The following is a 12947-nucleotide window of genomic DNA, read 5'->3' as shown; positions in this document are numbered from 1 at the left end:
CTTAAAAATATCGGTCCTCCCAAAAATAGTAAGTACCTAGAATGACATAAAATTCTTTGAAATGTTGATGTTTATGTGTTTTGTCTTGATGTTAAAAGCTATATTTTTTGCAGTGTTCTAAACTGTGGTTCTAATTTCTTTTTCTAATTGAACCTCAACAATCACTCTAAAAAGTAAACATTTTCAATCCTGTGATCATTTGGGTCTATAGCAATCAAAATTGACAAGTCAAATATTCAAGTAGCTTTTTCCGTAGGGCCCTTACCTAGCAGCCAAAATAAGTGGCGTGGTTCCATCATGCATCCTAGCGTTGAGGTTCGTGGCTCTATTCCGCAGTAATATCTGGAAGACTCCCATGGCATCAGCAGCGACGGCCGCGTGTAACGGCGTGCGGCCTGTGTTGTCTTGTGAGTTCGCGTCGGCGCCCGCGTCTAGAAGACGTTTGGCTGCGTCTGCACGTGCATATCTAGAAGAAAAAACAATGTTTATAAGTTAGTGTACTCGGGTGATTAAACTATAAGGCAAAGGTTGCTTAAGAAATATTTTTTTATTTATAATAATTTTTTTAGATAGTTTGTTTATAGGACGCACAAATATTGTGAATGAAATCCCGAAATAGCTAGTGACACGCAATCTTGATATTTTGTGTGAAAAATATCTCCGAATTGTAGCTCTTTATTTACCGCACTCAAATCAAAGGTACTTTTACTAATGAGGTCATTCATCAGTTTCAAATATATTACAAAAAATCATCACAACTGTATAAACAATTCTTCTTACCTCGCTGCCAAATGCAAGCTAGTCTCCCCAGTCTTATCCATCGCTGCATTCAACTGAGCACCTTGAGCCACCAGCTCCGATATAATATGAGCTGTCTGCTCATCTTCAGCATCAGACCCTGTGTCTAGACCACCTCCTCGGACTGCAGCCACCATCAGCGGCGTCATGCCTAGAGGACCTCGTGCGTCAACTTCTACGTGACCATCATGCTGAAAGAAAAAGTAAGACACGTCAATAAATCTAAAGATACTAAAATAAGGTAAGATTTGGAAATTCTTTCAATAGCATTTAGATAATCAAAATAGTTTCCTCAAGATGAGGGCAAACCACGAGAAAAAGTTAGTATAGATAATTATATGTATGGTGGATAAATAGTATAACAATATGAAATACTCACGATAGCAGGCGGTGTCATCATGCTCGGAGGGACTCTGATATCAGCAGCATCAAGATGCTGTTGAGTCCAAACTCTTCCATCATGGCCGGCTTCCTCATAATCCGTGATAGCTGTATGGTCTGACGCGTAACCACCAGGAGCACCGTTAGCATCCCCTGGACCTCTAGCTCGCTTAGCCCTTGGAGGCGCTGAACCATCATCATCTTCATCCGACCAGTGATGAGGAGGTCCCATATGACCCCCATTTATATCCACGTCAATACAACCGATAGAACCCTTGTTCAAGTTTCGCATCTCCTGGCCATCAGGACCACGTCTTCGTGATCTACGTCTGGTCGAAGAGTTGTTGCGGATGAAACCTTCGGGGAACCATGTTATGCCAGCTGCTCGTTTCCTTTGAGCAGTCACTAACACTCCAATCAGTAGCCCAGCTAGGAGGACCAGAATGACTCCGATGAAGACGTATTTTGAATTGGTTGGGACGTCGCTAGCATCGTCAGGGGTTTTCACACCCTTGACTTGGAAAATAGGGAAGTCAGGTGATAAGGAATGTTTCGATGCTGTAGCTGCTAAGAACTCTGCGGCCTCTCTCGCTGAGAAGAAGCACTCAGAACTTGACATGGATGTACACTTTCTGTTATCAATTTCCAAGTAGACTTGCACTCCTGATTGTCCCCTTTCCGTAAAGACAATGTTATGGTTCTTTCCGAACTCAGTGTCTTGTAAGCCAACATCTGTTGATCCCTTCCACGGGTAGACCATATCGTTGCCTAAATGATCTTTCTTTATCAAAACCGTTGTTCGTAACTGATGGCCTAAATCTCGGAGGAAGGCGACGGAGTTTTCCTTGAAGGTCCTGACATCCATCAGTAAAGTTACGGACATGACACCTTCGGCTAGATGTGGAGGTTCGTTCTCACAATCAAGACCGTCCCAGTTACACTCAGCGTTATTACAGCCGTAGTCACAATGGCCGTTGGCGTAATGCTTCTGACAATACGCATCGTAGATTGGATTACAGCGTTGTAGGGACTTCTGACAATCTCTTCCGTCGAACAAACAAGCCTGCGTGTTGCATACTTCGTTACATTCACCATCCATGAAGACTTCCCAACATTTGATTGGTGCTGTGCAGTTTGCCCAAGGATTTAAACCTAGGGAGCAGTCGTTGCCGTCAAACTCACACGCGTATGTATTGCATTCTTCATCGCAATGGTGATCGCCTTGCTTTTCCTTGCAACCCTTCTTTACACACTGTTCTCTTTGGAAAGCCAAATCCAGTTCTTCAAAACTAGGCCCTGGTTTCTTAGGGTTGAAACCTCCAATTACTGGACTTCCATATCCTCCTCTGGAGTGTGGGTCGTGGATATCGCAGCTCTTGCCGGTCCATTGTCGTGGGCAGTAACAGAGGTAGTCGCCAGCCTTGTCAATACATCTAGCTTCTGGATGCTTACAAGGGTTGCTCAGACATTCATTCATGGAGTCAATTTCGCAGTTGATTCCTGATAAGCCAGATGGACAGTCGCATACATAGCCTCCGATTTCTGATATTCGGCAGTATCCTCCATTTTGGCAAGGATTAGAATCGCAAGCATATCCTGAGTATTCACAGTTCTTGCCGTAATATCCATCACTACAAAGGCATTCGTGTCCTCCCTGAATAGCAGTGCATCTACCTCCATTCTGACAAGGGGAGTTAGCACAGAAGTTGACTTTAGCATCACAGTGTCTTCCCATGTACCCAGGCTTGCAGTTGCAATGGTAATCGTTGACAAGTTGGACGCAGTCTTGAGTACCAGGTATTAAGCATGGGTTGGACAAACATTCGTTGATGTCACCCTCACATCGTGGGCCGACGAAGCCAGGTGGACACTTGCACTCAAAGCCGCCAACTTTGTCGATACAAGTACCGTTGTTGTGGCATGCGTCTTGCTTACAATCATTGACGTTGATCTCGCAGATTTTGCCAAGAGTTCCGAATGGACAGGAGCATGAGAAGTTGTTGATCAGATCGTGGCAAGTTCCTCCGTTTTGGCAAGGGTTCGGTAGGCAATCATTCACATTGAGCTCGCAGTTCTGTCCTTGGAAGCCTTTAGCGCATTGACACTGGTATGTTCCTACAAGGTCTTTGCACAAAGCTCCATTTTGGCACGGTGCTGAGTCGCACTCGTTAATTTCCTTTTGGCAGTAAGATCCAGTGTATCCTTCAAGACAGTGACAACGATGGGAGTTGCCAATATCTTCACATGAGCCGTTATTGCATAGCTGTTTTAGTTTTACACCTGTGGACAAGGAATATTGTATTAGCCTAGCTGAACATGAATATCGACAATATAAATTACACTTACTCAAATGATTTTTTTTTATATTGCATGAAATTTTCACAAAAACTTAATATTTAAAAGTATGTAAGTAACAGTAAATTACCTCTGTAATCCATACCTTTCCTGATAGCCGCATCTTTACAGGACACCATCTCGACGTCACAGAGCTTGCCGGACCAACCCGGGGCACAGGAACATGTATATTGTGGGCCCTTCTGCGAACATGTAGCACCGTTCTCGCACGGGTTCACTTCACACCTGTAGGAAAATTGAAACATGAGTTATTACGAATTTTATACATTGCTGAAAATTTGGTTAAGAACCTTATCAATGAAGATCAGCTCAGTGGCTGACACGCAAGCTCGTTCTTTAGACTAAACAATTTTAAACGACTGGTTTGCGTCAGCAGTTTCTTTCGCTTCCCTAGGGAACTACATCTCGCACCCGGATAAACTCTCCTATATTTTATTTTGACATGCAAGCTATATCAGAATAAAAAATTGGGTCATTAAAATCTCAACCAAACATTCGTACATACAATCCTTCGCGTTTATATGCCCTTCTTTAAAAACTCTTAACTTACCAATCAACATAAGTCTCGCAGTGCTTCCCAGTGTACCCATAAGGACAGTGACATGTGTAGTACGTGATGTGATCGTGACAGGTGGCGCCGTTGTCGCAGGGAGAACTGTCGCACATGTTTATACGGAACTGGCAGTTGGAGCCTGTGTAGCTGTTGAGGGAGAAATAGAAAGTTAAATGATTGAAGAAGTAAAATATGTTAAACACGGAAATTATGATGATAGAAGGACGGTTGCATAAGTTGCTGAGACTGATAATGAGTTTGGTACTTCGAGTAATAATGTAAAAAGGCAACAAGAAGTAAAACAGAATAAAAGGCAAATTCAAGTTGCGCTGTGTTGATTTTTATTCAATTTATACTAATTACTGTCTTAAAAGAATAGGATAAAGATACTCTTTTATATCAAAACAAGTAGGTATAATAAGATGATTTGATCAAAATATAGGCTATATGCCAGAGTAACGATGACTATCTTTGATAATAAAAAAAATATAGAGAACAACTATACAAGATCTCATATAGGACCTAAAAGATGAACAAAGAAACTTACCCAGGAGGACAAGAACAGTTGTAAGAGTTGATGCCATCGATGCAGGTGCCACCGTTCATGCAGCTGGACTCGGTGCAGTCCTCGTCGTTCGTCTGGCAGTTGATGCCCGAGAAGCCGAGAGGACAGGTGCATGTGTATGATGCAACGTACTGGAAAGAGGAAATTAAGAGTAAATATTAAAATTTGGATCGGATTTAATGTGTGTGTGTGTCGTTGTGCCTATTTAAGATAGCGTACGAAAATCATAGCTGTTTTTGAGTCTTAGGTACTACGTCTAAATTGAGATTCATTATAATCGATAAATTTTAACCACAACATCAAAAATATGTGGGATAGTTTTTCTGCACATTGTTCAATTATGCACATCCATTTTTAAGATTGTATCAAATAAAGAGCTACAAAATATTAACGAGAAAGTTTACAATGACATGTTTGTCTAGATTGGAATCATCAGTTTGTTAACTGCCTTTAGTCCAATTCTAGTACATGTATAGTAAAATATGGTCTTTATGATCTTATTCTCACCTGATTGCAAGTAGCGCCGTTCATACAAGGCCTTGACTGACACTCGTCGATGTCCACCTCGCAGTGCTTGCCCGCGAAGCCGCTTGCGCATACGCAGTTGTAGTCGCCGATCGAGTCGAGACACGTCGCACCGTTTTGGCATGGGACTGTGAATAAAAGGATAGCATTATTATTTAAAATAGATATTGGTTGAGATTAAGAGTAGACTTTAGATTTTAAAGGAGCTTGAAACATTATATTTTATTTGTAGTATATCATCGTGATCTTCTCAGATTCGTAGGTGCATGTAAAGATCTTCTTTCTTTATTTTAAGATTTAGTGAGCTGAGCTGCAAAAGTGTTAACTGCCTTAACATAACTTGAACTCTTGAAGAAATCATGTAAGGAGAATCTATAACTCCGATTTGCAGATTACCTAGCAAAGCATTTAGAGTCTCCTATATGCATTGAAATTATAAGCTAACCCAACTTTTACACATTTAGACACCTAAAAAAAAATACTAAAATAAATCTATAATACTCACATGAAGCACAATCATCAGTATTAATAGCGCAATCCTTCCCCTCGTACCCCCTCGCACACAAACAGGCATAGGACCCCTCAGTATTGATACACGTCGCCTCATTGTGACACGGGGCTGTCACCGCACACTCGTCCACGTCACGTTCACACAGCGCTCCCGTCCAGCCCACTGGACATTGACAAGTGAACTCCGCGTAGGAAGCTTCGGCTACGCAGCGGCCGCCGTGACGACATCTGGGGATGAAAAGTGTGATGTTAAGAGTGTTTTATTTGATATTGTGCAGGTTTGGTTCTTATAGTAGCTAAAGCTAGAAGCAATCGAACATTAAGTATATAGTAGTCAAGTAAAACTTTATGATCACAGGGTTAAAAGTTCTGAGTGAGCAGTTGCTGTAATATGTTGGTATGGTTTTAAGTATGGTAGAAGGTGGGATTAATGATGATGAGCTGTAAAATGAGACGTTAAAGTTACATCGGTTTGAAGAGTACATAGGTATTGGTACATGATTGCAATATGGCATAAACCTGTTTCTATCATCCTTAAAGTTATCATGGTCTTTAAAAACAATCCGTGTGTCAAATAAGTAGAAGAAATTACGTCACTAAGTATTGCTCCTTATTACATTGGCAATGTTAACACCAATGAAATACTTAATGACACGTAGTGCTAGCTAGAAATTATAGTCCAACAACTTACTGGTTAGGCGTGCAAGGGTCAAGAGTATTCTCGCAGTTGCGTCCCGAGTGCGGCGGTGCGCACACGCAGCGGTAGCCGTTGACGAGGTCGATGCACGAGCCGCCGTGCAAACACGGGTTGCCGGCGCAGTCGTCGATGTTAGTCTCGCAGTTGACACCTAGGAGAGAAAAAAGGGTGTTATAAGGGTTGGTTGTATGATAGGAAAGACCTTAGAGTTATAAAGAACCACTAAATGTTTCAATGATTTGCATGATGCAATCAATACTCATAATAAATATAATTTTTAAATACTATGCTCAACAGAAAAAACAACTTCAAAAGGAATGGATGATAAAAGTTGCTGAATTTTCTGTGGCTGAGTTGACATATTTATGAGGATCATGAGAAGGCAAGAAAGTTTAATGATGAACTAAGGTGATCATGACTTAAGATCATAAATCAGACCGGTCATTCCTAAAAGCTTTCTTGGTTGCTTGATGAAGCTATGTCTACATTGTATTAAATGCTCAGAATTCCATAAATTGAACTTAGTGTACTTACCAGTAAATCCAAGTACACAATCACACTTGTAAGCATTGAGCCTGTCGTGGCAAGTTCCCCCGTGCTGACACGGGTTTGAACTGCATTCGTCAATATCACGTTCACAGCGTTGACCTGAAATAGGAATGAAAATGCGTTAACTTCCATTTCCACTTCACAAACTTAGTGATCGTAAGAAGTATATGAGACAAGAAGTCCTGAAAGCTTATAACCCTTCTCACTCCTTTAAATCTCTATGCAATTTAAAACTTTTCAAATCATACCAGGCTTTCTTCAATGGATATATGGAATTTATTTTAGGGGCAATAACAAAGAGAAAAGTTCCAAATTATGTTGCCAACATCGTGACGAACTGACCATGGCTCACAACCAGACCAGGTTATTATTCAGCTAAATAAAACATATCATGAATATTCAGAACTTACCTCCGTATCCAGGCAAACAATGGCAGATGAACTGGTTGACTCCATCTTCACAGGAGCCACCATTGATGCAGGGGTTCGAAGCACACTCGTTCACATCTGAGAGGCATCTGCAGAGAAAACATTTTATTAATATCGTACTTAGAAAAACAGAAAAGATGAAATTGTATGAAAGTCTTGTTTTACTGTATAGTATGCAAGAATAATATTCCAAAGACATAAGGGTTGAAGTTTCGAAGACTTAAAAATTAAATAAGGTATTTACTGGGACGTCGCTTGGTGAATCTGCGTGTTGGAACAGTTCTTAAGCTATAGTATCAAATAATTTGAGCGTAAAATTTGGAATTCCTCTTCTTTAGTGTATAAATTTTGACAGCACTCGGTAAATCTAATCCCAAAACCCTTAAAGTAGTCCGGCACCCGCTACCGTCCGTACCTAGCGTCATAATACCCTCTAGGGCATTCACACCGAAATCCGTTGATCCTGTCCACGCACTTCCCTCCGTTGGCACAGGGGTTCGAGAGGCACTCGTTGATGTTCGTCTCGCAGTGCTGGCCAGTGAACCCTGGGATGCACTCGCAAGTGTACCTGAGGAACGGGGTTCACGTTAGATGGTGTGAAGAAGTGTTATGATGATGAGCAATGATGTTGGTGATTTGGGTGAATATTTTGGGCATCAGATTCAAGAAGAGTTTAGGGTATGATTATCAAGACACATTTCGTTTTTGGTACTGTTATGAAATGTTTCAAGGATTGATCTTGAATTGGGTAGTCGATTTTTTTTGAGACTGTTAGCGTAAGGTATAGATAAAAATATCAATCAAAAGCAACAAAGTCATATACTTAAAGAGTATAGATAGCCTTCAATCATTTTCTCAACATGCAGTGTAAAAATCAACAAAAACAAACTTAGAAACTCGTCATGCTTTAAGAAGTGGTTTGGAAACTTACTCAAAATAATTGCTGCATGTAAAGAAAATAAAGAAGCATTAATATTATTACAATACGTAGTGCAAAATATGAAAACAAAAGAACAGTAGTAATAAAGGCATAGGATTGAAATAAAAGACAATAACAAAGCATGCAGTAGATACTATAATAGATCGAGTGAAGTAAATATATGAGAGATAAGTACACCATAGTGCAGTTTATAAGTAAAGAACAATCAATAAAAGACAAGGTATAAGAAAAACTTATTAAACAAATGAGCTCGTGATGTCATAGTTCATGTCATGAGTAAAGAAGAATAAATGAAAGTGGAAGTGTTTACCATAATTCTAAGCCAAATTAACAATCCTTACCTGTTGATGCCATCGATGCAAGTGGCGCCATTTCTGCAAGGGTTGGAATAACACTCGTTGACGTTGATCTCGCAGTTGCGGCCGGAGGTGCCAGGCTTGCAGCGGCACTGGTAGCCACCGATCAGATCTTCGCAGTGGCCTGGAGAGAGAGATAGGTTTATTAAGGACATTAAATACGTAATAAGGTTAATAAAGTTAAAAAGGAATATGATGATTATGTCTTTTGAGTGATGCCCATAAAAATACGAAAGCTGTTAATTTAGAACCTATCGAGAGTCAAAATATTTTGTTGGGCGTTTGATCCGAAAGAAAATCAAATGTTGGATCTTCGTCCTCTCTCTTCTTCAATCTTTGACAATGCTATTGAAATAAACCAGGAACTCTTCCTAAAGGCGTGTTAGAATGTTCTTACCTCCAAACTGGCAAGGGTTAGATTCGCACTCGTTGATCTGAGTCTGACAGACCCTGCCTGTGTACCCAGGGTGGCAGTTGCAAGTAAAGCTGTTGTCTCCATCTATGCATTCTCCTCGATGACACGGAGCTGATAGGCAGTCGTTTATGTTGGTTTCGCAGGACATACCTGGGGAATAAAATTGTAAATCAGAAAATATAGGATAAATAGAAGGAATGTTGTATTTTGGTAGACAGTTTGTCAAATTCTAATTTGTTGGTATAAATACTTGCTTTTCTTACATCTTCTAGCGACGTAGTTTTATCAGCTTGATAACATGGGATAGTTAAACGTGACACAGAAATTGCAGTGACTGTTATGACGCAAGCAATTAGGACTTGTGTCCATTGATTAATTTTCATTTTCATTTAATATATTATTTGCTTAACTATAAGGTCTGTAGTTTTCGCTAAGGCTTATGATAAACTTACCAGTATAACCAGGTGGACATTCACAAGTGTACCCAGCGACTGAGTCGTGGCAAGTCCCGCCATTGCGACAAGGACTCGAAGCACAGTCGTCTATGTTTACTTGACAACGAGCGCCGGTGAAACTGAGGATAAAAATGGAAAATTAGAATAGTCTTTAGTATGTAATTTGTAAAACAAACTAACCAATTGTTAGAACTTATTTGGACAGTTTTCAAAAGCATTGCTTCAAAAATATTTAGATGATCAGGAAATATGCCCATTGCTGTCGCCTAGATTAGTCGTAAAGCTAATTCTTTGCTCAAAATAAACCTTTTGGTCCCGAAAAGCGTCAACCAGGCGCTTAGATAACTCAAACCATATTCTGATTCCATTTACTTTCCACTCACAAAAGATGATAGTTCTATTTATGTTCTATAAGTATTCTCCTATACGATAATGTGTACTTACCCAATGACACAAGTACATTTGAAGGCGTTGATCATATCGTGGCAGATGCCTCCGTTCAAGCACGGGTTGTTAGCACACTCGTCAATCTCCACCTCACATTGTGTTCCCGTGAAGCCTAGAAAAGAGAAACAGGAGAATTAGCGTAAGATAAACCCATATTTAGGAGCTCCTTAGATTGAGGGACTCGTGTAACTTCAAATCGTTATTTAACCAATTGATTGACAAATCTGTGTTCTGAAATCTGATTTCTGAAGATTTGAAAGAGAGCCTTAAGTAAACCATTAATGACTACAGATTTTATAACCTTGTTGCCGCAGGTTGGTTAATAGAAGGTAATTTATTTCACTACAGAAAAAACATACGAACAAACGCATATTCTGAGCTGGCTGACTTCTGGACGCTGGACGCAAAATCACTTGACCGTATTATAACTTACTTAACCGAACATTATATTAAATACCTATTATATTATATTTAAAAATACCAAATCCTCTTCAAAACGCCACAACAAAACATAATACCATCTATTTATAGCTTCAAGTTAAAGTGTAATAACTTGAACGAGTGACGTAGTTTAAAGTACGCTTCAAGTTATCGGAGCATCGTAAAACGTAAAGCCGATGGCGACTACAATGTTCACTTAGTAAGTTAGGTACTTTACTTAGTTGTAACTTAGTTGGTATGTACTCTTGATATAGGTTGGAATTTTCTGTACCTAAGCTTGATTTACAAGTACCTATAGTGGAATTTTTGGTTTATTTTGCTTGAAAAGTTTTTTGTAGTGTTTTTAATAAAATCTCTTACAGAATATGTATCATATGTTTTCATCAAATAATTTTGCATATTCACAAAACCATTGGTAAACAAGGATCTATTAGTTTACAATAGTTAACTTACCAGCCTACACATAAAATTACATTCCTATAAACCTAACCTATGATGAGATGGAATAAAACCTCACAAAACTGAAGCCCAGTCCATCATAACATTGTCCTAAAATCAAATTATATATTACAATAGACCTCATACAATGGTCCGTTCAATTCATACGGACTTCACATGAATACCATTATGACAGCAAAGAGATTTTATGTTTATACCATAGACTCGTCTCTGAGAATGCTAATTGACGTCAGTGGTCCAGACCCATCAAAACCATACCATAGACCTTGCCATTGGAAAACATACTTTAAGTTAAGGAGGATAGGTCTTAATATTGCGAGTCGTAGGCTGTGCCCTATGTTCAACTGGACGTTGAGAAGCGACAAGGAGAATTGGACTGAGTAATGAAGTGGTTAAAGTTCAATTTTGAAATGAGAATGAAGAACTGCTCGAGGCAGGACAATCTAGCTCCAACCAGTATCGAGTGTGCCCTTTTAAAGAAACAAACATAAATCTGCAGTTCCCTGACCTCTATTGTATAGACATAAAGTTTATATTTGTTTGGTTATATAACTTGTTTAAATGGTAATATCATTCTTAAGAAAATCACTATCCCGCCAAATTGGGAATGTGGTTCTGCATAGCAAAAAATTAAAATAATCGCAGTTGAATGACTCTTATGCCCGTTGTTTTAAAGTTCATTTTCATTTTGTTTTAATTGGATTGTTGCGAGTAAATTAAATATTTAAATAGCCGTTCTAGAGTGGTTGCATTTTATGTCGTTTATGGAAAAAGACTGAAATATCTTGTACCAGTATAAAGCTAGAAAGAGGCATTGGAATCCTAATTAATAAAGATCTATACAGTAAGAAAGAATCTACAACAAAAGAAGTACCTAAATACTTTTGTATTAAACTGATCTTATAGGAATAGCATAGAATTTGTTTAAGTCCAGATCTGAAAACAGTACCTATTTAGCCATATTTCCAACACTCATTAAAAAAAAGGAAAAGAAAAAGATCCTGCTTCATCTCGACCATTCACCAGCAAAACTTACATGGTCCTACCCCAAAGGAAAATGACAAAAGACTATCTAGCCGATGAACAAGCGAACATATACGTAGGCCTGACAGTCATGCTAATTCCGCATTACGAACTACGATTACCTAAAACAATGACAATAAAATGTGTTTACGAGTAAGACTGGCCGTGGTGGTCTATGGCTTAGATTATTTAACCAACACGAGAAGCTACTGCTGTGCTTTCGAATCATCCTCTTCTTATTTCTCTTAGAACCATCTCGTCCCTAACAACCAGCCCGCTTTTTATGTCTGAACTTTTGCAATGCATGTAGTAGGTGTATGAATCGGGCGATCTAAAACCAGGGATGAGATGGCTCTAGACTCCTGTCAACGGTGCGTCAAGTTTATGCATGTGTTTTTGGCAATTTTTTTGTGTGATCGAAAATGCATGAAGAAGCTATCATTATTTGTTGCCTAGCCACCTGCGCGTAAATTGGCAGACTTTTTCCGCATAGAAATGTTGTGTGCGGTTCCGGTTGGTTTAATGATCTAAGACCTATGGACAACATGGACTATGGTGACGATGGTAGGGATGCCCCGCCTCTAAGTAGTGACCATTTTGGAGCTAAGGTATAAGAGATAAGCGATTTTGATTTGGAAGGGTTTGATTGATGGGCGAAACTTTGTTACAACTGGACTGACTTGAAGAATTTTCCTGTGTCAGATAGCCCATTTATCGAGGAAGGTTATAGGTTACTTTGTATATGGGAGTACCAAATCATCATCATCATCAGCCTATCGCAGTCCACTGCTGGACATAGGCCTCTCCAAGTGCACGCCACTGAGATCGATTTTCGGCTTCTCGCATCCAGCTCCTGCCAGCCGTCTTGCGCAAGTCATCACTCCACCGTGCCTGAGGACGTCCTACACTACGTTTGCCGAGGCGCGGTCTCCACTCTAGAACTCGTTTACCCCAACGGTTATCGGTTCTTCGGCTAATATGGCCAGCCCACTGCCACTTCAGCTTGCTGATTCGGTAGGCTATGTCGATGACCTTGGTTCTCTGACGGAT

General features: G+C 39.8%; 1 protein-coding gene across 5 annotated transcripts in view; it reads right to left on the bottom strand.

Annotated features, from left to right (window-relative positions):
• LOC110379649 (neurogenic locus Notch protein) overlaps nt 1-12947 on the bottom strand; it is a 135345-nt gene that overhangs the window by 6748 nt on the left and 115650 nt on the right. For 3 of the 5 annotated variants that reach the window (XM_064034909.1, XM_064034906.1, XM_064034907.1), the window contains exons 9-24: nt 9972-10086; nt 9525-9646; nt 9055-9222; nt 8643-8781; nt 7777-7929; nt 7344-7450; nt 6919-7032; nt 6379-6535; nt 5683-5915; nt 5160-5305; nt 4635-4783; nt 4085-4234; nt 3605-3759; nt 1178-3459; nt 781-989; nt 266-466 (exon numbers count right to left, since the gene is read on the bottom strand). In XM_064034909.1, the coding sequence (XP_063890979.1) occupies nt 266-466; nt 781-989; nt 1178-3459; nt 3605-3759; nt 4085-4234; nt 4635-4783; nt 5160-5305; nt 5683-5915; nt 6379-6535; nt 6919-7032; nt 7344-7450; nt 7777-7929; nt 8643-8781; nt 9055-9222; nt 9525-9646; nt 9972-10086 (4600 nt within the window). The remainder of the gene's footprint in view (nt 1-265; nt 467-780; nt 990-1177; nt 3460-3604; nt 3760-4084; nt 4235-4634; nt 4784-5159; nt 5306-5682; nt 5916-6378; nt 6536-6918; nt 7033-7343; nt 7451-7776; nt 7930-8642; nt 8782-9054; nt 9223-9524; nt 9647-9971; nt 10087-12947) is intronic. The other 2 variants (XM_064034910.1, XM_064034908.1) reach the window with 1 other exon arrangement.

This window comes from Helicoverpa armigera, chromosome 5 (genome assembly GCF_030705265.1).
Source record: "Helicoverpa armigera isolate CAAS_96S chromosome 5, ASM3070526v1, whole genome shotgun sequence".
In the NCBI taxonomy this organism is placed as follows: domain Eukaryota; kingdom Metazoa; phylum Arthropoda; class Insecta; order Lepidoptera; family Noctuidae; genus Helicoverpa; species Helicoverpa armigera.
Note: the sequence above shows the minus strand (reverse complement) of the source record. Positions and strands in the feature narration are given on the sequence as shown.